Below are 26,876 nucleotides of genomic sequence, written 5' to 3'. Positions count from 1 at the left end.
GGGCTACTGATCTCTGAATGCCATTTCAAATTATATACCAGATGAAGACTTCACATGTTGTTCAACAGACAAATGAAATCTCAATTCACATGAATGTAACCCAACCTCCTTTCCAAAAAAATCACCTTCCAATTGCCCACATGAGAAATTCAAGAGAATCCAAGCCAGCTACAGAGTTGATCTTTTTCACTGATATTCACCAGTACATTCCTCTTCTGGATTAGGGTTTCCCAATACAACCAGTGGCAGAACCAAAGTCTGGCATATGATCCAGAAGCCATTGTGATTAAGGCCATCACAAAGTCAGTACAGTGATTTAGAAAATTAACTTTCTGTGCTTTTTTAGAGGCCAGGGAGGAGAGGCCAGGGACTGTTTTCCCATTCTCTGGAGTTGCATCACAACAAAAACAAAGCTTTTTTATGAAACACTATGAAGCGGAGTATTTGTATCTACTCTAGCCATGTTGATTTTGTTGTTGATTTTGTCTCATCTCCTCTTGTCTCATAAACTCACTTCGATCACTTTCCATGTTACAATTTGTCTACTCACAGTCTGAGCCTATCCATTCCTCACACACCCCTTTCTATAAATGACTGTAACTGTATGTGAACACATAGCTGTGCCCACACACTGTATTTATCATTTGCAAAAATATATGTATGAGACTTTACTTTCAGGAGAACTTTCCAAAATGTATTTAGCAAAAATGTGAACACTTACTTCTCATTACATAGTTTAACTGTACACAGCCAATAGTCAGGGTTCATGGCTGTCAGTAAACCACATTTTTCTTGCAAAACTCCCTTCAGGCTATGCCCGTGAAAACAACTCCCATCTGTGTTTTCTTCAGACCAATTTAACTGAAAACTTGAAGGATTTGGCTTTTCAGCACGTCGCACTGAACCAGACAGCTTGCCAAACTGATTTTGTAAGTTCACAACCATTTCTGTGCAAAGAGAAACAAAACAAACAAACGCAAAAGTATTAAGTATCAAAATCCTGAGGTTTAGAGGTGATTAAAACGAAGAAAATGGGGTATTTGTGCTTTTAAAATTTCTTTTGTTTTTTCTTTAAACATCTGTGTGAAAGACTGAGAAATCTTGGAACTCTCTGTGTTCTCTCTGCCACCCTCTTTACAGGTTTTAGTGAAACATTTTGAAACATAATTCAAAATTCCATGTCTTTCATACCTAATGATATTAGTAGTGGGGCACTCTAAAACAATCCTGCCAGTAAAACCTGTAAAACCCATTTGATACTGCTGGGATTTTTATGCTGATAGAAAGCACATTCATACACACATGGATTCAAGGTTAAGCTTTTCACGGTGCAGATTTCAACTGGAAAAGAAAAAAACAACAAAAAATCCTCACTCCATGTTTGCCCACTGCTAGTGAATGAACGACAAACTTCCCTAAGTTACTGAGGCTGAGAAGGGAAAGAAGGTATCATGATAAACCAGCACACACTCTATTGACTGCCTATGCCTTGTTTCCATAGGATAAAATGCAGGTTAAAAAACACTGTTGGAGCTTTAACTTCCTTTTATGACTTCTATTTAAATAAACTCATTCATATATCGAAAAAAAAAAAAAGCCAGAAAAAAAAACCCCTCCTAAAGTAATCCAAGGACTGCAAAGTCTCTTTCAAGAGGACACTAAAATCTGTGATGAAAACCAAAGGTTTAGGAAGGTTTCTGAAAATCTGCACCTAGCACATAAGCGTTCTAGAGCACTGTCTCTACTATGGTAGATTTGTTTTAAGAAAAATCCTGCCCAGTTACAATTATGTGGTATTCCTGCTCACAACACTATGATAAAGTTCTGTAATCTAAGTGGTCCTCTTCTAGCTACAAGAGAAGCAGAGCCAGAAGAGGAAACTCTTTTCCTATAAATGCAGGAATTAAAGGGCATCTGAGTAAATAATCAGCTTGAAATAAATAAATCTAAACATGGTTTTCCATGGGACGTGACTTGACTGCAGGATCACCCCAACCAAATTTTGAAGAGTAAGTACTTAAAAAAACCCTCACCGCATTCCTGAAGGAGAAATCCAACATGCGTAATTCAAACCAAATAGGATTATACAACTTATTTAGAAGTCCCTGAACCAGTCACTTCCAGAAACTGAAAGAGCATATAAAAGGAAAAATACCACTTGCCACATTTAATATCCCTCTCCAAATACCTGCTGTTTTCTGGATAGTATAAAATGTAGAATGAAGAACTCCAGAACTAATTTGGCCAAATAAAATTCTGGTTTTCTTTATTTCTATGGACAAGTGGGGTTTTGTTCTTTTGTTTCTGTACTTTTATGTCAACATAAACCCCAGAAACTTCTCACAAGTACTTCCAGAGCTACTAAAATAGAGCTGTACCTGCATTCTGACTTGAGCTGGCTGCTCAAGTAAAGCCTTCCTTGCTGTCTGTAGTAGGCTGCAAGAAGGAGTGGGAGAGAAGAGGGACATGCAAGATCTACCAAAGGACATACTGGGATATTCATACCAAAGCATACGGAAAGTAAACAAGGAAACAGACAGGAAAGCTATGAAAGACCAACAACAACTCAAAAGGAACAGTGATATAAAGGCAGCTGGTAAATTAGACAAGATGAGGACAGAGCACTCATTCTGAAATGTGGTTCATTGTGGTTCATAGATTGTTAAGAAGACTGGTAAAGGCAGTTTCAGTTGTGCGTGTTTGAAAAATTCCAGCCACAGGTTGTAAAATCGTACTACATTAATTGTACCCAGAGATGAAAGAGAAGAGACAAAATATTTTAAGATGTAAATGTTATCAGCCAGGGCTGAAGACTTTCTATGATGGGAAAAGTTGGAGCAGATTTCTGTATTGCTGGGAAGAAGCAAAGTTTACTCACGTCTTCTCTTTAGCACTTTAGGTTTATTCTTGACTGAGTAAAACAATGGCTTTTCACATCTCCACAGATACCTACCAGTAAGAGACATAAGAATTATTAACAAATAGAAAGCTGGAGCAAATGAATAAAAGAATAATAATTTATTACAAATACTGATAGAGTTTTAAATCAAAATCAAAATAATCTAATGGTTAGTGCTATTAAAAGCCACTGCCCCTCCAACATATCTATGGGATCTTTTTCTGAGTAGGCAAACCAAGGCACGTTAGCCTGGATCTACTGTAATCAGTTAATTGTTCAGCTGTATAAGCTATTCTTCACAGAAAGTGAGCATTTAATTAATAACCTGGATAAACATTATGAGTGTAAATAGAAAATTAAGACAGTGATTTAATCATTCTATTCACTCAAGCTTGGTGGATGGATATGTGGAGCAAATTTCTAACTTTTTTTTATTTCTGTAGGGATCAGGAGTTCACACAGAACTGTCTACCTTAAAAAAGAAGTACTTAAAAACCTCTTACTTGGCTCTTTCTTCATCCAATTTCTTTTGCTCCACATCCAAGGACTGTTTTACCACCTCATACCACTTCTTGAACTCAAAATATGGACCACCTGAATAAAATATGCACATTTTAGTTTGGGAAGAAATGAAAGAAATGACAGAAAAGGTGGTCTCCAAGCAGTTAGACCCTGCATCTTGCACCTGCATACAAACTACCCTGAATGCTATGTGCCTAAAGAATATACACTTGATCTAATAACTCTGTAAGAAAGAGAAATGCACAAATGGAATGAAAGAACAGCACATGCCATGTGAAGTGCAAAGAAGCCCTGTATCTTAGGTTTCATAGATTTAGCACAATTCAAACCTTTTCCCTCTTTTCTGGAAAGGTAAGTCTAGAAACTACTTCCTCTCTACCAAATGAACTAGCTCTCCACTGTGTGAAGTGGCCTTCAACTGTTTGAAAGTTGAATTCAAGGGATTAATGAAACTATACATCAAGCTTAGATTTAAACAAATAAAACCTAAAGAAGCTCAGATATAAAATTTCACACAGTTTCATCAGCTCCCCACTGTCTATCAAACTAGCCACGACACCTTACAGGGTTGGAAAGATAAACTAGACAATGGTCTTCACTTTGTATCAGCCTCCCATGGTTTTGAGCACAGGAACTTCACTGATATGTGAACAAGTATTTACCAGCACATGCAAAAACATGAAGGCATAGGACATAGAGCAGCACCTTTATCACTGATCCTCCAAAGAGGCACAAGACTGAAGCAGACCAACTGGGTACAGTAAGGGTAAGAATTCCAAACAGAACTATGATGTAGATTTATATATTTAGAAAATAACCAACTCCTGTTCCCCGTGGGTGGAATATCTGCATTGTGAATTAACCAGACTTTGCATTTCCCCATTGCCCCAGCTGCACTGCATGCGATGCTTGCGTCATGCTTAGCTTTGCCAGCCAGCTGTTTAAACTCTCCTGAAGGTGAATATACTGTTCTTACAATCAAACTTACATACCTTTTGTATTATCTGCATTTCTGCTATTTGCACTATCCTGCCTCAGAATGTCTAGATGCTAAAAACATAGATGGTCTCAAAAAGCAAGAGACACATGAAAGGAACAAAGACCCCTCAGTAGTCCCTGAGATTCAAAGGTCTGGATACAACTTCTTTTATCAGCTCCTCAAACCCAGAGATTTAAGTAAATACTCCTAAACTGCTGGGAGAGCAGTGTGGGAGGTGGTAGAAATTTGTGTTAAACTTCATATGAATTATTAAGCATCTGTCACACTCAAACCCATTGTCAGATACATGATGCTACACTGTAGTAGTGCTTTACCTGGCCAGTACTGCTGCTCTGACATTCATATAGCTGAGCAGAAAATAGTGTAGTAGTGCTTTACCTGGCCAGTACTGCTGCTGACATTCATATAGCTGAGCAGAAAATACACAGCTCTGTGATACACACACACATACACACATACATATACACCTATATATATCTCAATCATGTTTTATTTGAACAAAACCTGTATTGTGGATGTGTGCAGTTCACAGAACACACAGAGTAGGTAAGTACAACTATCTATTGTATTGCTTCCAGTGTGACTTGAAGAAATGTAGGAGCTGAAACACTATTTTTAATTTAAAAAAAAAAAAAAAAAAGGACTAGAGAATGGATAGTTAAGTTGAAAATGGAGTCAACATAAATTGAATCTTTAAAACTCAGAATTAACCATTATCCATTTCAGCACTCTAACTTTGGGAAAATGCCAGAGGCAGTTTTGAACTCTGGCACTAATCAGTGCTCTAACAGAAATTCTCACATCAGCTCCTCTGCACAGCTGCTCACCATCACCCCAACATTCTATGCACAGGGACAACACAGCAGAGCATATGGATCATTTTCACCATCAGATTTTAAAGCAAAAAAGTGGGCAAAAAATGAGCTGTTAATTCCCAAGGACAATGAGACTGGTTAATAACGGAGAAACTCCATTAAGACATTAATGGCTTTGAGCCTCAGCTTGTAAAGCAGTTGCACAACTCCCCACTCTTGTCACTATCATGTACCTCAAGTTCTCAAGGGAAGTAAAAAGGAAAAAAAATCCACCTTAGTTTGTGTATCTACTTGAATGTGAAAATTACCAGTTTTAGTTAACAGTGATGACTGTCTCTAGTTACAGCAGTAATTGGGCTCACACGACTAACACCATAATTTTATTATGGACCTAAATTTTAAACAAAGCAACAGAAGGGTCAAAATGACCCAAAACTGGATACAAGACCTAACAGATAAACCACTGTAACACATCTTGGATCTTATCTTTAACTGTGATTTGGATCGGGCCATGGAACATCTTCCTGAACATTTCTAATCTTTTATTTGGTCTTTCTGCCCTCAAAGAACCATGTTCACACCATTATCTTCTCTATCTTAATTGCTGCTAGCTTTTCCGCACTCTCTCAGGATTATTTGGACTAAAACTAGATTACATCTGAAATATGTTACACACTAAGACATTTTATTTAACAAGACTAAACAAGTTCGGATTTTATCATAAATGTGGTTTGATGCCCCTAGTAAGTATCTGCTATTTATGATCAAAGTGTGCTCCTTCTTCACGGCATACCCATTTATCTCCACCTACCAAGCATAAAACTCTAAACCAGGGGGTAAACATGCACAAGCAGAAGCAGAGAGGCACCCAGCAAAATGTGTACCAAATTCCCCTATGCAGAACAGTAAGAATTATGCAGGTACACTGAGGCCATTTTACATGAACAGGATCTACTCTTTTCTCCAAATAAAATTTCCCCTAAAGAATGACAAAAACACATTCTAATGATCAATAAGAAAAGTCTTTCTAAGCCTGATTACAAAAATGTTTCATTTACAAAATCATAACACCGCTTCTACTAGAATATTTATGTACCTTCTGTGTTATTTTTATTTCTTTCTTCAGCAAACTCTGAAAGTAACCTGTAAAAAAATTGTTAAAATCAGGCTGTTTTGTAGATCCAAATACTGTACTTTTCACATGAAGTTCAAATACAACTGACAAAAATGACACCCTAATTTTATTTCAAGTTTCAGATAAAACCCAACAAATTTTAAAAGTAAGTAATATTTCATGTCTAAAATACTTTCAGGTGTATGGTTAAAGCTAATGAACTTAATTGAAATTCCAATAGTATAAATTTAACTCTAAAGAAAGAACAATCCAAGATAAGCATTTGCAGTATTTGAAATTTGGGGGTTGCTACATATTTGTCTGTACACTTACCATTCATAGTGATCATCTAATAAAAACAGTAATTTGAGCACAACTACAATAACTGCTGCAGCAAGAACATCATATTTCACTTTTCTTGTTGACTTATTTCCAGGCATAAGAGTCAGGAAATCCACTTCTCCAATACCAATCTTTTTCACCACTCGGCAAGTCCAATTATGCAATTCATCTGATTAATATAAATAAAAATATAAAATGTTAAGACAAGCTAGAAATATTTTTACGGTGCAAATATGTTGGCCATTTGAGGAAAATGATGCTTAGGTCTTTTAGGACCATTTGACAGCCTTATCTTCCAGGCTGAGGAGTATTTTTGGATACTTTTAAAAATACAAGGTGACCTTCACTGTGCTTACATGGAAAACACTTGTGACTTATTATATATTCATATGGAGAATAAAAAAAATCACATATTTAATACTGCTTTGATGTTACTTGAATAATGTAGTGAGATCGTTGTGAATTCTTGTGGGAAAGCCTATTGCAAATCCACATAAATATATTTTCAAAAAAATCCCCAAAAGCAAAAAACTTGTCACAAACTTTTTTCCTGCGTGTTGACTAAACACCTATGGCAGGAATCAGCACTGCACAGAGGAGGAGCAGGGCTGGTTGTAAAGAAGCTGGTTGGGTAAGGAGAGCAGTTTGATCGTGGCAGGGCAGCACCTGCTGCTCCCCCAGCAAAAGCTGCTGAGGTCACACCTGGTTTTCCCTGCGCAGCCCAATCGCACCCGCCAGGGAGATCCAGCTGCCGCTCCACAAGATATACAGCAGTCTATCTACACAGTCTCTTATTACTCTGCTTATTTTTCACAGATACAAATCCCCCAAATTCCTCACCTTTCCAGTTCAGCAAGAAATACAGGAGTTGATTACATCACCATCAGATTCCACAAAGGTTAGCAATGTATGACTAAGTACAATCTTAATCCAGCTGTACTTATACTCTTGCTGCTTACAAAGTGCTCAGTAGGAACTTGTTTTTAATCCTCTCTCACATAACAGTAAAAGTTAAAAAAAAGTGGAAATGAAATTTTCTTATAAATACTAGCAAGATACTTTGTTTTATTCTAGATACATAAAATAGTCTCTGCATTGGTATTTAGTGTCCTTTAACACTGCCAATTCATTGCTCTTCTTTTAGGAGTTGTTAAGACAACAGCAGCAGTCCTTTTTCAATTTTTAAAAAATGCTTATACATATTAAAATCTTAATTGCAGAGGAAAGGACAACATATTCTCTTCTGCAGTATTTTCAAAGAATACTTAGCTTTGCATTTCTCTGTAAAAGATCTGAAAATGACAAATTTGTAGCCTTTTTTTTTATTCAATTGATACTTCACAATCTGTAAAATAATGTAATCCTCTATGGGATCACAACACTGGCATAAAACTACAAAGTCAGAATTACTACTCTGGAATTTTAGCCCTAAACCTGTTGGTTATCTTCTATTCATTCAATTGTGAATGAACAGAAAAACCAAACACTTTTATTCACCGTAACTAATTGCAAAATAAGACAGTAACTCCCTCCCCTACTATGAACTGTTGGAATGTTTTGAGAAAAAAAAATTTACAGGCAATCTGTCTGTGTAATTCATCTTCAGTGACAGTGGTATTTTACAGAAAGTATGGCAACCCAAAAGACAGTTCACATACTAGGACATATTGGTCTTTCTTTGACAAGTCAATATTCAAGACTTAATTTTAGGATAGACAAAAAGAGTCAATACTTATGCAATATATGATTTCAGAACTAAATAATAAATCAAGTGAGACGGCAGCCGATCTATCACACACCATCAATTAATATTAAAATAAATGGTAATATACAATATTATGTAACACACAAAAGGTATTCTTTGTTAAAGAATATACAGTCACATATGAAAATTCCAGAGCTAAGCAATCAGGTCCCAACTTCATGAATCATTTAGCTAAAGTTAACATATCACATCAATTCAACAGGTGCCTCTTAGTTCACATGGATACTGAAAGATTTAAAATGAAGTATCCACTCCACAGCCTTAGAGAGCCAACATCAGAGCACCCCTGCATATCTGGGCCCATAATACATACTCTAAATGTTTGATGAAGGTGCTTTCTATAGAAAGAATATCTTTCAGTTCAAGCTTAAATGGGAATAAATTAGAAGGAAAAGAGCAGGCACTTTTGAAGTAGTAATTTAAGCCTTTTTGCTAGAGTTTAATAAACCACAGAAAAATTTTATCAGTTCGGGCTAGGGAAAATATTTACCAGGTAAATTGGCTTCCATCAAATACTTCATGCACAGCATGTCTGGATGAAGAAAGCAGCTGTCTGTTATATCTGGAAAACGAGGCAGGTCTAAAAACGCTGCAAGCTCATGCATTTTGTTGAATACTTCTTCATATACAGGCCACGACTGAAAGACAAGGTTAGAGGGGGTTATACATTTGCTCTATTACTCTATTTGTTAATTATTTAAAATTAGTTATTGACACTAAATTCTGAATCGTTTAATTACAGGATTATTTATACAGATTCTTTTAGCACTCTATGACTAAACACATATGAAAGAATGGAGCCAGATTGCAGTACTGCAAAGAGAAACATGCGCTAGTTTGAAATTCCATTAAATATATAAGGAACAAATAGAAAGTTGCTTCAGATCTCCCACCACCTCTCTTCTGAAATGCTCATTATGTGTCCAGATGCTCCAAAATGGAGAGCTTTTGGAAAAAACCCATACAGATGCAACTGCAGGTGAACTGTCTAAAGAGCTAAGAGGTCAGAGAAGCACAGAAGGTGGAGGCTGGAAGGGACTACTTAGACCATTGGGTCCAAGCCCCTGCTTGGGTCTGCTTGAGCAGGCTGCCCAGGACCACCTGTCAGATACTGAACATCTCCATGGATGGCAGCTTCCAAGGTTTGTGGGAAATCTGCTCAAGTGTTTCACCAACCCCTAAGTACAAAGGAAAAAAGATTTTGTTTTCCCTTACGCTTAAATGGAATTTCTTGTATTTCAATTTGTGCCCATTTCTTCTCATCCAGTCACTGGATACCACCAAGGAGGATCTGGTTTTCCTCCTTTGCACCCTTGTGCAGGTACCACATCACACCCACCTTGAGTATTCTCCAGCTCCAGGATGAACAGTCACAGCTCTCTCTGCCTCCCCTCATTTGTCAGGCTCCACTCCATCATCTCCATAGCCCTTTACTGAACTCACTCCACTTGTTCACATCTCCCTGTACTGGCTAGCCCAGAACAGCACCCAGCACTCCTGATGTGTATCACCACTGCCTAACAGAGAGGAAGGATCCCCTGCCTCCCTTGAGGACCTGTGCAGTCACCACAACTGCTCAAAAATTGACAGTGACCTTGCAGTGGCACCAGCTGGCTGCCTCAACAATTGTGCAGCATCTCATCACAGCCCATGAACCTTCATACGTCCACTTTGTTCCCATTTTCTCTAACCTGCTTCTCAAAAACTGAAGCAAAAAATCCAATCATCACTTTAGTCTTCTCCTTGGTCTTTGTGACCATATTCCCATTCAGCACCAGGCCCACATTCTCTAGAACCCTTCCACAGAATCTTTCAGGTAATTTAGTTTAAAAAAAAAAATCAATTGCATATTTGCATATTTATTAGTGACTATAAATCTGAAATTCTCTTTTTGAAACCACTGACTGCATGAAGAAAGTTCTCCCAATTTGTACTGAGGTTTGCTGCTGTAGGAGAATATAACTTACGGAACGACTTTGACATGTTTATTCATAATGAACTCAGCAGGACCTGAAGTTTGCGTAAGTATGGATGTAAGGTTTGACCCTCATTTCACAATACCTGAACTGTTTCACTCAACATTCCTAATTCTCTATAGTTTAAATGATTACTTGAATTTACCTCTAAAAGCAACAATTTCAGTTGACCAGGCAACTTTACCATTCTAAATGTATAAAAAGCAATGATTTTCCTGCTTCAGCCATTAGTTCTAATTCAGCAGAGCACTTTACCATGTCTTCATATTTCATAAAAGTCAATTTGTACATATGGAACCTTCCTTTAAAGGAAACTTAGCAGGGCTTTACACCTCATGCACAGCTTCAAAACTTTCCCGAAAAAGAGTGAATTCAGGTTTCTGGCCTTTTTTTGGTTCAGATTATAAACAGAGTAACCGTGTTTACAAGAAGACACAATGTGACCTAATGTGGTTTTATTCAATCATTTGCTTTCATCTATTTTAATATAAGCTCTGTAGCCAATGCCCAATTTTTGTTTTGCATGATTACCAACATTACATTTGCTTTTTTTAAACGATCTCCCCTCAGACTGCAGTTCAGACTTGCATGAAGACATGCTCAGGCAAATGAATAATTCTGCTGTCACCTACTATTACACATGTAACTTTTTGTAACAGTTAGGAAGTTGTATCATGTTCATTATAGTTTCTAAACAGAGTTAAAATTGGCTAAGACTGCTCCAGGACTATCTTGAGAAACAAGAAAAACACACATTACCAGAGTTCTGCAGAAGACCAGGCTCACAGTATTTTCCATCCCTTTTAAAAAGCAACACTAAATTGAATACCAAACCAATCTTGGAACAAACCTGAATCATATGTAACTTCACTTAAGTGTACTGGGAGAAAAGTTGAAGTCACAGGTAATTCAAATAAGAACATTACATGAATACTATTCATAATCAGATAGCAAGGAAATATGCTTTCCTCTAATGAAAAGCAGTTGAATTAGTATTTTCTTAATAATAGATCACATATGAAAATTAATTAAGACACTGGGAATTCAGTCATATGAAGCATTCCCATTCTCAAACATTAAACTATCACTAATGGAGCTATCCAAAGTCTAATTTGACTCCGAGCTACTTTAAGGAATATAGATCTTAATTGCAGGACTCCAACAGACACCTTTATCACCTTTTACCTGAGCTTTTCTCCCTGTACCAGGGCAAGAAGACAGCTTTCCTAACCTAGGTATTAGCGAGTCAAACCATCCTCCCTCTGCCCAACACCTACTTTTGTTTCCAAGCTTTTGTTTGCAATTTACAGAAGGCAATTTGGTTCTTTTTCAAAATGGCTAGAGAATGTTCTGCTTTGCAATGACAACTAATGCTTTCCTTTTTGTGAAGGCAAACAAGTGGTATAAAAACTACAAATAAAAATTAAGACTGAGAGCTACCACTTGGGTTATTTTAAAACCAGTGTTAACAGACAAAACTGTTATTTGTTGATGTGTGTTCATAAGAGATCTAAACACACTTGGAATGTGCATCCTAATAGAAGACAAAGATCAACCAAATCAACTGCTACTTTCCAGGGTTTAAATCCTAAGCTCAAAAACATTCCCTGTAGTAGTCTCATTGCTACAATGCAGTGCTGTGCCATGAGGATGAGGCTGAACTGAACCCCACTTCCAGCAGCACAGCCACCTCTGGAACTGGAAACAGCAAGCATAGCTGCATCCAGCACAAGGTCACACCTGCCTGGGACACAGGACAGGGCTGAAGGCTGAAAGGTCAGGGCTTAGGACACTGTAGGGTTTCTTCAGTAAGCAAGCACTGGCTGTTTTCACCAGTCACTGTATACCCTCTTCATACTCTGTTTAACTCTGAAAGAGCTGTGAGTTCATTCAGCAAATCCTTTATTCTGCAAAGTCTCAAACATACTGGGAGGGTTAAAAGAGAAAGAACTCCTGAACTCCACACAACCAACACAGCAAATGTTGAGACAATATTAAGAAAAAGAAAGATGCAACAAACAAGCAGACTCAAAATTAATAAAAGTTATCACCTTCTACCTAGCTACGTATCACTGCCAAAAAAAAAAAAAAAAAAAAAAAAAGAAAATCTGATAAAACAAGTTGCACTGGAAGTCAACCAGCAAATCCACTAGGAAAGCAAGACCCAGAGCCAGGGCCTCCCTCCTTCAGTTAAAAAAACTCTGCCTCCAGCAACCCATGATTAAACCCCAAGGGAGGAGTACTTGGACAATAGAGGACAGTGTTAGATCATATGCCACACGACAAGTATAACTTTCACTTATCCAATCATAAATTAAAAAATTCAAGATGTATTTCTGCGCTAAATATTAGGACAACTCCCCTGTCCATCAGCACACGAAGTTACTGAGCTCTCACCTTGTTTTGGGAACCTGGGAAACAATAAAAACCACATATAAAACTGAAGTTACAAACCCTTAAGGGCACCTAGTAATTCCGGGAAGACTGACAGAAAACCCTTTTAAACTATGACACCTGCTAGCCTTTTCAGGTGTTTTGCAAGCTGGGATTCCTTCAAGACTGATCAACAATGCTGACAGAATCTGTAACTTGTCTAGATGGGGCACAGAGGTTGCCAAGACCTTTCTTTAGCTTTGTCTTTAAAACATTTGTATCTTATTCCCACATGTGACAAATAAGGTCACTACAGGTCTTCTCCAGAAAGCAGTATAGATTAGTACTACCTGAGAGTACTTTCCCCTGCCCCCTGAGCACAAAATACACACTGTTGAGTCGGTGAAGAAGTGTCTATAACAAGATTTTCATAATGATAAATATTCATTAAACTATTTAAATTAGTTGTCTTTATCTTTCAAAGTTACATGGCATTTTTCACCTGTATTAGAAAACAACAAACTGGTTTTCAGGAGCAGAGGAGCCAAACTATTAGCATGATAATCAGATCACAGTAACAGGTAATTGTTTTGAGTAAGCCAAGATTGCAACTTCTCCTACTTGTTTGGACAATATCAGAATGTTGCTGATCAACAAGTAGAAAACAGTATGCACTGGCTGGCTTTCTAGAACCATTTGCAGGCTCCATAGTTTCTTGTTTTAAATGTGGTCTGACTGACTCTTCTTGGATGACTGCATAGGCCATTTCCTTCTCCCATATCAGGACAATATCCCATTACTAACATATTCACAATTCGGCTTACGTTATAATGATAATGTTCTATTATTTCTGAAAATAAGTAACTATACAGTTATTCTAAATTCTTCATTTTATATTTTTCCCTTCCATCCTTCTGTCCTGTTCAGCACTTTTTTTGCAGCACAATTCCCTTCCTCATCATCCTTCTACCTGTGCATTTCCATCCTGGGACCCTTTTTTTCCCCATGCCTGCACATCCTCTAAAGTTCTACCTTCCCTGTGCTGCTCATATTCCACAATGGACCTTTTTCCCCAGGGATTTGTTTAATGACCATTTAATACTGAAACCTAGTAAGGTCTGACTCATTTTTTCATTATCAGCTTTTTGTAAGTCTCAGGGAATCTTTTAACGTCTAGAGTTGGATATGCTGGCAATAATCCAAAACTCAGCAAGGCTTCATCATTCTTAAGATGACAAATTCAACTTAGACCGAGTTTGAAAAACAGTGTACTAAACTTACCAGGAAATGGATTAAGAAAGCCATTTAACTTGTAGGTTTGGAAAACAATGTGTTATGAGGGTTTAAGAAGTGGTTTTTGCAACATAATCCAGAATTTTGGTTCAAACCTTGTGTAAAGCAGGGCATGCCCACAAAATAGAAGATATTTATTGTAAAAATAGCAAACCAAATAGCTGCCCTAATGTGTGTAAACATCTTTGAAAACTGCCTGGATTGAAACACACATTCCCAGGAACCCAAGCTGGCTTTACATCTACATAAGGTAAAATAAGGTACCAACAATGAGCAGAGCAGTCAAGTTCTCAATGGCACTTGGCTCACCTTATTTTGCTTCTGCTGCTCAACTGGTTCGGATATATCTGGTCATCTGCAGCATGAGCCTGATGTGGGATGACACCAGCCACAGTGCATGCAGGTTGTATAAAAGAATTGACAGTAGAGACAGTAACTGTATTAACTGTGAAATTTACCCCCAAATTAGTATTTAAAACTGAATGAAATGACCTTGCGGACCAACCATTACATACTAGATCATTAATGTAGTCACTAATCATTTTTTTCATGTTTTTTGTGTATTCTTACAGTACTACTAATCTCACTACCTCCCATATAAACACACACCAACAAATATTGCCGATTTCTTTTCAAACAACATTGGTTTTCCCCCCTTGCCTGACCTCTATCTACCTCTCAGGCACCACCACCATCACACCTGGAGCAGCCACAAACTAATGTAATAGCCATCAAACACAAATTAAAGGTACTTTAACACTGTGTATTATGATGAATACAAACTTTTAAAAAATAGGAAACACTGAAACTTTTTTTGCCATCTAACCTAGCTGGAAAAAAACTAATGCAGTCAACTTTGTTACATGGTAGTAACAAAGTTGTAGTCTTTCCACGAAAGCCTTCTTTGCCAGAGTTTAAGGTATACAGAAAAGACATAAGCAATATTTAAAGAGACTCTTTAAAGGTCCCTTCCAACCCAAACACAAACCCATTTTGTGATTCTATGACATTGTCAGCACTGTCACCACTGGTGTATAGAAACACCCAGGCTTGTGATTTGCTGGTGAGTGTGAAAGTGTATGGGGGAGAACCCCTGCACCCTTCTCCTGCCTCCCTTCCTAGGTCACCATCAGAAACAGGAGAAGGAACAGACCCCATGAGCCTTGCATCTGACTCAGTGCACTCATTTTAACATGGACTAAATGAGTGGATAGATTTCTCCAAAGCCTGATATCCATGAATCACATACAGATGCTGATGTAACAGCAAGAGGGTGTGCCTGGAATTATTAAAAGGGAACCAAATGACAAGAAGACAGGTGAAACTGCTATAACTCCATTTAGATAACTGCAAAGAAATATGCATCTCGTGAAACTTCTTCCATTAGAAAAGACAAAGAGATCCAGCACACAAGTAAAGCTGCTCCTTTACAAGCCTGCCATCAAGCAGAAAGAAGAAGTAAAATGAAATCTATTTGTCCACCTGGAAGACAGGCAGACAGGTTGCCCAAGTTATCTGTCTGGTAACAAATGGGCAGAAGAGATGAAAAAAGAAGTCAGGATACCATTTGAAAATCACAGAAGTCACATCGGCAGGCTCTCTCTTCCTCTCTTCTTTTAATAACTGTTTCAGCTGCAACAGCTACTACATCTTAAAATCCCGAATTACTCGGGATCACTGTTTTAAGAGGAAGTGAGAAGGGTATTTGTATAGCAAAAAGATTAATTTTAGAAAATGGCTCAATAAACAAAGTTTATACACTTTGAGAGAAAAAAAATAGGTGCTAGGATATGAGACTGCATTAAACTGATACACACAATTTTTACTGAAGAATTCAAGATGGCATGAGGATGAGCCAGCAACCCACACACAAAAAAAGCCAACTGAACATCCAATACAACTGTAATCCTTTACTAGGAAATAAAATTTTTGGCTGCTGAACAGACTTTTTAATAGGTTACTTTCAGAGGAAGACATATTTTTCATTACATGATTCCTGGTTAAAGTGGTGTTTGAATAAATGAGTTTCAATATTATTAAACCACAAGAGACACGTGCTCAAGCATTAGCTTGTTCATGCTCATAAGCTAAGTCTGTCAAATACCACTTTTCTAAAACAATGTACTCTTTCTAAAAATACAGAGAGCATTCCAACAAGGAGCTGAACTGTCATAACATATTGAAATTTAAGAGTTTGGGAACAAATTTTATTGAATTTCATAAATATTTTGGTAGGTTTGTTTTCTTCCTTCATTAAGTAATGCTTAAAGACAGGTATGGACAAGCTAGAGTTTCTGTTACACAACAGCAAGCTCTCATGATAAACTTGATTACAATAACCCTTTCAGCAGTGAACTTCCTCCTCAGTTTTTTTTCTTTCAAATAAAAGCCTCACCCTTGCTTCTTTTCATTCTGCACTACTTTCTATCCTGAAAAAGTACTGCATGCACCTGCTAAAATGCACAAAAAATACAGAGTTAGGCAGAGAGAAAATAAACCCATCAATAGATAGACACCCACCCCCCAAAAAATTAAGATTACAAGGTATCTCAAAACACCAGCAGACCAAAGCAGGAATCCCTGCTTGTTTGGGAAAGTAAAAGCAGCATAGCTGATTAGCAGAATTTGCATAGATAAAATTTTATCTCTCTTAAAAGATTTTTTTAAAATAAACAAGAATGACCAGCTTCTGTCTTTCTTTGAATTCTTTACAGAGTTACCACTGAAAAAAGAAATAAAAAAATCATATGGCAATCAAAGTTATTAAAATTTTAGTCAGGAAAAGAGGCTCTTACACATAAGACCTGGAATATTTTGAGAAGAAGACTTCAGCAAACAGAGGAACATGACTAGAAGCCAGACTGATGGATACACTCTCCAGAGAAGCAGAAAGCTGTTGTTATTCCAGTCCAAACTCTCCAGAAGAAAACAGCAAACATTTTGACCTGCATTTATGAGTTCACTAACAGATTTAGTCAGGAATTACTCTGTTTGAATCAGATCCAAACTAAAATATATATGTGCAATCCACCAAAACCTAAAGTGTTAGACAATCCATATGTCAGCAGTTTCCTAAGAGCTGTGTGATGACTTGAAGACATGGGCTTTAGACAGTAGCAGATTATTAAGGGATACAAAATCCTTTTGAAAAGCCACTGAAGAAAAAAGAATTAAATACAGGCACCATTTTACAGCATTTAGACAATCTTCAGGTTTCTTCACGACTGTGGCACAAACCCACTCCAGTCCCTCAGGCAGGTCTTTGTCCCAGTCTTCCACCTCGGGAAAAGAGCAGCACAACACCACCCCCGAGAGCCAGGCCTGGCAGGAGCAGCCGTTGCGTGACCAGGGGGAATGACCAGCATCAAAGGAGGAGAAAGAACCAAATATTCTGCAACTGAGTTGGTTTCACGTGGCTTGTACTAACGCAGGCCTAAACTCCATATTAAACGAGGAAAAGATACAGAGCAGCTCACTACTTCCTGCATGCTGAGCTAAGACGCTATCTTGGTTTAGAAACAATATGAGATGAAACTGTAATGACTACACCCTAGTGCACTTACGGAGTCTCAGCTAAAAGCATGTTCTCTTCAGTAATTCCTCAATTTCATATGATCAACAGTAAAACCTTAATCACTATGCAAAGAAATGAAGAGAGTATTAACTTAATCTGTTCACAAATCCAAGACCTGTACCCGCTTTTACGGCCAAAAGAGGACTGCACAGAAGTGAAGACTGTTTAGAAATATTAAGGGTAAAGTACAAAACCCCTCAAGCTGCCATCCCTGTCAGCCCAGGATGGCTCCCCCATGACCTAGAATTTATTTACTCTTACATGGCTTTTCATGTTTCTCTTCTTGCCACATTTCTAGGCCAGGCTTCTTGCAAGTGTTCCTGCTTCCTCCTGGCATCGGGATCATCACTACTACTCAACAGTAAGGAATTTTACATTGTGAATTCTTAAACAAGCAATTCCTTTATAGTTCCTCCATCAAAACAAACCAAAAGGTCACTAGAAAAATACAAGCATGAAAGATCTTTTTTTCAAATAGCAAAGATTCTGCTTAAGAAAAATGTGTAATATTTATTGCTTAGAATTCTTTGGTGTAGGCTAGACATACCCCTTTTATGCAATGATTTTGTATACTTTTACCATTTAATCATTCCCCAAGTTGAATAAGGAACATCCTGAGATCTCTAAATCTGAAACTTTATTGGACACCTAACTTAAAAGCCTGAACTATGACTTTGAAAGAGTTGTTCTAAGATAACTAGTTAATGAAAAATGAAGTTTTACAATCTTTAAAAAAGTCTCCCCAGAATACAAAGCGCACAACCTGAAAGCCTAACTGAAACCCCAGAATATTAAAAAAAAAGTGGTTGTACCACATCAAACCAAAAAATCTATTTAGCCTTGCACCCAGAAGCGAGCAACCAAAATGTGCAGGGAGGAATTTATGAACTGAACAAGCCATGACACTACCAAACATCTGTCCAGCTTCACACCATTTGTGGCTGACGCAGCAGTGAGACCTCTCTATTCTTTTTTTTCCAGATCCCTATTCCTTCATGGCATCTGTACAGTCAGCATCTGCCATTTTAACATCCAGAGCATCCTCTAAGGCAAGGAGTTTCACCAGTTACCCACAAAACATATGTGGCCACATCTTCTGCTGTTTGATTCTGAACCTGCAAACTGGCAACCTTTGCTGACACCTTCCTTGTATTGGAAGAGACATTGAACAACTGCCTCCTGAACATGTCCTACAAACTATCACCACATCCTCCTCTTAGTCACCTCTTCTTTAGGTAGAAAGATAAGTAGATAATATTAATTATTTCTTGTAGGAAAATTGCCCTGTTTGATAATCCTTGTTGTGACTCTCTATACCTCTCATTTCTTCCGCAACTTTGACAAAGAAAGGGTAAGAAAAGCAAAACACCCAATCAAAATTCCATATAGTATTTAAGATACAGGTACATGACAGATTTATACATTAACATAAAATTTTTTTCATCTCCATTATTTTATCAGATGTCAGGAATTATGAGAAAATAATTCTAATGTAGCTGGGCTAAAATAACTGCATGTTCAAAAACTGCATCACAATGGGATTACAGAAACCTGTATAATTAAGATCACACAGATATTTAAACTAAGGCTGGTACATGAACATAGCAGTATTGATAACACCAGATTTCAGAGAACACTACAAATAAATTTTTCTTTACTTAATACTATTTTTTCCATATAGAATAAAGATATTCATGTCAGCTGTTGGACAAGAAGAAAATCTGAGAAATTTCAAGCAGTATTTCTCCATCTGTATTCTCATAACTATGAAGCTCCAAAATTATATATCTCAGTAGAGGCAAAAAGGGGAATGTTTGACTTATTCCCAACTGCTCACACAGGATTCAGAATTTTATTAAGGAAAAAGAGAAGGAAAGTGAAAAAAACCAAGACTGAATAGAATGATGAAGACTATGGAACTTGCAGGTATACTTTTGTTTACACTGGGATTTTTTTTTCTAAATTATCCTTCTTCTTTATAAATTCCTTCTGCAAGTGTAAGAAATCTTTGCATGTACCCATGATATGCATTTTACTTTTTCCTACAAAGTTTACTCATCAAAAATGGTCAGCAGACCATTTTATTTTAAAAAGCATCTTCAGACTAGAAAATTATTTAACATATTATTAGCATAGCATGGTTGTCATCTACCAAATCAGCAACACTAAAACAGCCACCAAACAATATAAATCATTTCCACAGTAACAATTTCAGTACAATGACCTCACACAATATTCAGAATACAACAGTATACTGAGATTTTCACTCGTCCTTAGAGAGTGGGACATGAAACATAAAGCCTTAGCACAGTGATTCATTCCACCTGTCCCTCCTAGAAGAGTACTATAATTAGGAGACTAAATCCACACCCACAACTAAAGAAACACCAGCATTTAAGAAATAATGTCCAGTTTATGAACTTCTATTCACATACCCAAACTCTGTAATGAAGCAAATTCTAATCCTTCTGCTTTTAAGCTGATGAAATTACAGAACCATAAATAACATCTTTGATATAAAACAATCACAGAGAATGAACTACCATTTGCTGTATGAAAGCACTCAGCCACATTGCATCCAATTTAGGGTACCAATCAAGGAATTACACCAGAAAACCCAAGGGAGACATTGGCCTGAAAAGCAAGACAAATACTTGTATTTTTAGCAATGCTAAAAACAGTCATCATGAGATTTCCAAGGATCTTCAGTGGTCATTATTACAGTTTCATATGAACTTATGCCTTGAGCTATGAGCATAACACTCTACAGACATTCCTAAGTAACACCATCCCCATAGACACGCTGCTTTTCCCTAAGCACGTCATAGTTCAAGGACAGAACTCACTCTTCCCTGTGGTACAATGAAGTTCACCAGTGATCTGCTGTATTATGAGGAGATATTCTTTCAGTACTGAAAAGAATGATGAAAAAGTCATTAGACTCTGTTACCAGCGCAAGGTGGGAAGAATTACCAGCATGAGTGAAAACAGCTCACAACCTTTGCAAGCTTGCGCAGACCTCCGTAAGAGCTGAATGTAGGCAAGAAGAGAGAAGCATCAATACTCTAGAGTAACAGTCCCCCTGCTAATCTCTATCTATCCTTCCTTGCTATCTACATTCACGTGATCTAATGAAAATACTCTCAGTAAGTGAGTAGCTAATTTTCAAAGCTTCCCAGGCAAGATCCTAAGTTTATACACTTCAAACACAGTAAAATACCTGTGATATGCTCCTGACTGCAAGAAACAAAACAAAAGCAGCTCAAAGTATCTAAACCAAAATGCAAACAAGTGTTTCCAATGTGAATAAGCCAAGCAATACACTTAGATACAGGAGTGATAGTTTCCTTGAGTTATTAGGTACTGTAAATTCAAAGAATTTGTTTTCAGTAAACCCATAATACTGATGCTACTCCTGGTCAGAACATAGATAAATTATTCAACCAATCCTAGCAGTGTATTTTATACAAATCCCCTCACACTTTGTAACAAGCTGGTAGAGATTATTAGAAATTACTGGGGATTGAATACCAAATTACTTCTAAAATTAAGACATTATGCTCAAAAGCTAAGGACTACCACCAATTCCTAGTTTTGGCTGCATACGGCAGGCAACTGTCACAGCACTGAGCAATTGTCTTTCCTTAATCCATGAGAAACCCTCCATTCTTATGTTTTCCTCCAGGCTACCTGACAGTTCTTCTGCCCCCAACATTCACAGGGAAATCAAAATCAGGAGGCGTCTTAAATTACTTAAACTTTTCAGCTGAATTTACAAAACAAAATGGCTTTTACTATGCTTGAACAAAGCTGAACTGATTCACATACATTTTTGTGGCACATCCCCATGTAATTCAAAGCAGTTTTACTGAGCTACTGAGTTGTTGGACGGTCACAAGGCACAAAGTGTTTACATGGTGCAAGTATTAACAACCATATTCTGATTGTAATATTGCCTGTAATAAAGAGAATGAGAAAAAGGATATAAATAAAGGTTCCGTATCTTTACCTCATCTGCAGTAGTAAAACTCTGAAACATTTAACCATATTGTAACATAAGTGATTAACATTACGAGTCATTTTGAATATGGAAGACAACTCCCACACTGTGTAGCACTGCACAAGGATACACGTCCAAAATTTAAACCTCATTCCCAAGTAGACCTCTCCAAATATAGGCCTGGTAGGTCACTACACTCCCAGACAGGTCCATCATATTCCTCTTTCTATCGTGGGATAATTGGGTAAAGGGAAAACCACCAAAAAAAGATGCCCCTTTTGAAGCAGGGAGGCATTTGACTGCGTAGAGCTCAGAGACAATTTCTTAGATGAAAAAAGACAAGAAACTATAGATATTCTGCAATGAAACACAATGTAAAGGTGGCTAAGCTGTAAGCAGAAGGAAAACATAAAAAACCCAAACAACCCCAAAATCTTGAATTTCAATGCCACAGGTAAATAGGTAAGTCTTCCTATCATGAAATAGGAAGAAAAGCAAGACTGTGCTATAACTGGAAAAAGAATATGAATCCATTGCACTGAAATTATATGTAAGGAAGAGAAAAATTGTGTCTGCAAAAAAGTAAACCACTATCTGATAAAGTGGAATATTTAACAAAGGAGAGGCCCAGATAATTTACACACAAGAAGCTTCAAGGAAATAACTGAGGAGTTCTCTGAAACACAAATGTTGTTTTTTGAATAATCTTAAGAAATTCTAAACATCAAAGGACTCTCCACTTTAATATGCAGCATTTAAAAAAAAAGTAAAATGGGAGATTCAGGAACTGTAGAATGATTAGCTTGGCATAGATCCAGAACAAATTAATACTGTGGCAATGGGAAAAACAGAAGCTAAGAATATCCCGTCAGTCAAACAATCTCTGTAAGGTCAGGACAGGGGAGAGTGGACTGAAGCTCCAGCTCCCACAAGAAGCTGATCTGAAGAACCTTTTTCCTTCTTGACGGGAAAGCTAAAGGGGAACCAAACCAAAATTGCCACCAAGTCTCACTGGAAGAACATAATTCATGATTTCCTCAAAACTCAAGAGCTGCTCTGCAGGAAAGCGAAGCATGCAGAACAAAGGCGCAAAACAGAAGCATGCTTGATTTGACAGCAGTGGAGCAGCCTGGCAAATTCATCTCAGAAATCAGATCTCTCAAATCCTCAGCAGAAGTGAGATTTGACTGAAGCTCACACAGAAACATGGGTGACAGAAGGATTAGTGCCAGAGAAATATGGATACAAAAGTGCTGCCAAGAATAAAACCAAGCAACATTAAAAAAAACTGAAGAGAAGAACAAAAAGAAAACACAAACTACAGAATACTGTAAAAGAAGAAACCAAAGAGTTGGAAGGTTTCCAGGCAGAATAGAGAAGAATGATCATCTCAATTTTTCAAGGAAACCTTTCACTCCTAAATAAAAGAGAAATAAATTTACTAGTCCAAGCTAGGGAGGGTGTGTGTGTGAATGCGTTAAGTGCAAGGTATGTACTCCTCCAACACAAATAAATAAAGCCAAAGCATCATACAGAATAAAATGCTCCATGCTCAAGTGGCACATTCTCAAAAGAGCTGAAGATTTTCAGTCTACTCTATAAATACATTACAGCATTTACTTCAACACCTATCACAGGTTACCCTTAGGGAAAGGAAAGCCTTGGATGAATTATAGAGCAGCAAACATTTGTTTTCAAACTCTTCAATCTTCCATCAAAGCCAACATCAGTTCATAATGAAGCACTAACTAAAAGTTCTTATTTAACTGAACACAACTGAACTGACCAGAGCTACTGGCCTAATCCAACACAAAGAAACATAATTGTAATGTAGAATGATAAGCCATTAAACCTGAAAGAAACAAGGTATCAGCAAGAAGATAAGAACAAGAAGCTTTTCTGTCATGTGGGATAAAGGGGAGAAAATCATGACATGCGATTTAGAGTTTCATGATTCCTCTCTCTTGTCCACAACCATGATTTACGACAAGCAGAGTATATTTTTGCCACTTTACCAGGATGCATTCAAGAACTTTCCACAGGCAAAGGTATGGAAGAATGTTAACACCATTCTCAGCTGGAAATTTAAAAAGCATTTCTGTATCATGGAAAATTCTGAGGAGTACCACTAGGAGTCATTTAAAAATCAAGACACCTAGGGATGGAAATAGGTGAATAGATAGAGCAGAATTCAAACTAAACAGTGCTTCTGTTAATCTAAGTTGGAGACTGGATGTGTAAAAAGAAACAAACAAAAAAAGTTATACTAAGACAATCAAAAAGTAGCATAGATGGTAATTTTATTGTGAATTGGCAAGGTCAAATCTGTTGAAGTTAAGTACATTCCCTGTTACAGGCAGCAATACACTGGATTAGAAAAAACAAACAAAAACCACAGAAAAAGAGAGGATGGAATTAAATTACAGAACAAAAAAGGAAGTACTTTTAAGATACAGATTCCTAGGCAGCAGGGTGTATCAACAACACTGTCGACACTGAAACATTTGGTGGCCTTGTAAAACAAGCGGATTTAGAATTGTGCAGCTACTTCCACCTAAGAGGAAGGGATGGAGAAGGGGAATGGGGAATGAAGAAAGGCTTATGGAGAAGCAATTCCATGACCATACCCCAGGGCAGAAGAAGTAGTAGCAAGGATAATTCAGTAAATACCCATTTCTTTTGTCTCCAGGGGCAAGATGGTAGACAGGTCTGAATAGAATTCAACTAACCCACCAAGCTCAACTTTCTCCAGGCCCACCCCCAATCCCTGGGGGAAAAAAAAAAGATTCTTAACTCATTTCTTCCTGAAGTTTTATTTTAAATTTGGAGAAGAGATTGAGAGAAGGGAAATTCTCTGAGGTCACACATTGTGCTCCTTGCCAAGTCCAGATACTTGTGATCGAGAGATCACAATTTCCAAAGCTCTTTAGCACAACAGGATCTGACAGATGCTTATGAGACTACACCTATCCTGTTGCACACAGCACATACCCCAAAGTGACGTGGTTGTTATCTTCAGTACTTTAGTAAATCATGTTGCCCAACATCCATGGGAGTGACCTGCTTACCTATATATATACATACATTTAAATTTGTATGTGTGTGAAGAATCTGAGAATCAAAACCAAAAATTACTTTTGGACATTAAAAAAACAAATCCACTTACAATGCATTAAAGGTAAAATACACAAAAAAATAGTGTGTTTTATAAAAAGTAGTGAAAGCTAAAGGTAAATTTGAGACAGCAAAAAAAAAAGCACAGCCAACTTTTAAGCACAAACAAAATAATACTTATAAAATAATTGGGTATACAGTCCCAAGTCAAGAATGCATGGAAAGACAGACCTATGGCAAAGACAAGTTGTTGACAGTTCAAGACAAAAGGGATGCTTTAATCAATTTTGGATAAGGATAAAGATAAATCCCCAAACGCAAATAGAGGATGCATACCTTAAAGACTTATGCCTACATCACACAGAAATGAAAGAGGGAATTTGTGTGCAGGTGGAGGACAGATAATACCAATAAAATAATACAAGCTGAAAGCAAATTATCCACTAAATGTTATATATACGACTACTAATTTACAAATACATTTTAAGTCCTACACTAATGGCCTTTAAAAAAAATAGATATCCTAAAATCCTAGATATCCTATGTGCATTAAAAAGGGAACAAAGGTGACTTCCACCTAAAAGAGAAGATGACTGCACTTATCAAAGACGTTTTGGCTACTGGAACAAGCCTTAGGATGAGTAGAGATTTACTGCAGTTAAACAATTTGCAAATAACAAGAAAAAAACCCTTGACCTCCTGCACAGAACAAAACGAAACACTTAAATATCTTATTCTTTCTTCATACACACAAAAATATTTTAATCAAATGGAATAAGAATACCTGTTTTAGAAAAAGGAAATTTTGCTTTAACACCCTTGTACTGGGAAGTTAGAACTTCTGGATAAAGCAGGAACATCTTCCTGCTGCTGCTGTTTGCCCTGTTGACACCCTAATTGCACATTTAGGTAAAAACCTATTTTCCAAAGGCTAACTTCTAATATACACAAGATTTTAATAGAGGAAAGGATAACTAAGACGACTAATCAATTAAAAGCTTAGAAAACTGACTTGGAGCAATGGAAAGATAAATATATATGGAAGATAAACAGCTCATTTTTCACAAACATCTTCTATAAAGTACTTTTTTCCTTCATAAAACACTTTTGAGTAGTACTGATCTCCAGCTAGGCCCTGACACCTGTCTAAAAGTTATACGTCATGATAAAGATGATACAGGGAGCTGGAGGCTCCTTTCCTCTTTATTTATGAGCCAGTCATGCCCAAAGCTCCCAGACCTCTGGACAGAAGTGTTCAGATACAACCACCTTTGTGGAAGGTATTTTAAATAAAATTCAGTTTGAGCAGAATGAAGAATTATGCCCTTCTTGTCAGCTGTTCCATTACCAAAATATGAAGGGCCTATCTGCCACCTATACTGAAAATGTGAGATAGAATACAAGGCATACTTGAGGTCAGAAGGGACCTCTGGAGATTATACATACACTCCAACACCTCTGTTGAAAGCAGGATCAACTACAGCAAGCTGCTCAGGACTGTGTGCCATCAGGTTTTGTGCACCTCTGAAGATATGGACTCCACAGTGGTCCAGGGTCACCTGTTCCAGCACTCAGTCACCCTTACACAGTGAAAAAGTTTTATACTTAAATGGAATTTTCTGTATTTCAGTTGTCTCCTGTTCTTCCACTGCACATCACCAAGAAGAAAGCCCGACTCCATTGTAACTCCTCCCTGACAAGATATTTATACACATTACTGAAATCCCCCCCAGCCTTCCCTTCTCAGTGATAAAACCCCCAGCTCTCTCAGCCTCTCCTTGTACCGCAGATACTGCAATCACACCTCTAATTGCTAAGTAGTATGCAACACAAGGAAAAATTGTCAGTGATACAGACTCCATTCCTAAATTACACAGCACAGAAGTTCATCACAGCTGGGAAGCCTCAAACTAGTCACATTCCTTGCATATGGAATAGCACTACTAAATGACAAGTCATAAAAAAACCCCTTTGTGCATGTGTACATACACATGCCACTACACAGAAAGTAAATGTGACTCACCTTGTAATAATGTTGCATTTACTTTCTAACACCTGTAATAACTTCAACCTTGTACAAATTCAGCAT

The 26,876-nt window shown here is 37.4% G+C and overlaps 1 protein-coding gene across 4 annotated transcripts in view; it reads right to left on the bottom strand.

Moving 5' to 3' along the window:
• The window catches only part of TAF1B (TATA-box binding protein associated factor, RNA polymerase I subunit B), a 52,896-nt gene that overhangs the window by 10,155 nt on the left and 15,865 nt on the right, over nt 1-26,876 (bottom strand). For all 4 annotated transcript variants that reach the window (XR_001865423.1, XR_001865422.1, XM_017744979.1 and 1 more), the window contains exons 8-13: nt 8,948-9,095; nt 6,684-6,861; nt 6,333-6,379; nt 3,403-3,493; nt 2,879-2,949; nt 722-947 (exon numbers count right to left, since the gene is read on the bottom strand). Coding sequence is in view for 2 of the 4 variants with exons in the window: in XM_017744979.1 (XP_017600468.1) it covers nt 722-947; nt 2,879-2,949; nt 3,403-3,493; nt 6,333-6,379; nt 6,684-6,861; nt 8,948-9,095 (761 nt within the window). In the remaining 2 variants the exon portion in view is untranslated. The remainder of the gene's footprint in view (nt 1-721; nt 948-2,878; nt 2,950-3,402; nt 3,494-6,332; nt 6,380-6,683; nt 6,862-8,947; nt 9,096-26,876) is intronic.

Source organism: Corvus brachyrhynchos, unplaced genomic scaffold (assembly GCF_000691975.1).
Source record: "Corvus brachyrhynchos isolate BGI_N302 unplaced genomic scaffold, ASM69197v1 scaffold116, whole genome shotgun sequence".
Lineage (NCBI taxonomy): Eukaryota > Metazoa > Chordata > Aves > Passeriformes > Corvidae > Corvus > Corvus brachyrhynchos.
The sequence above is the reverse complement of the archived record's forward strand: the minus strand, read 5'-3'. Positions and strand labels throughout refer to the sequence as shown.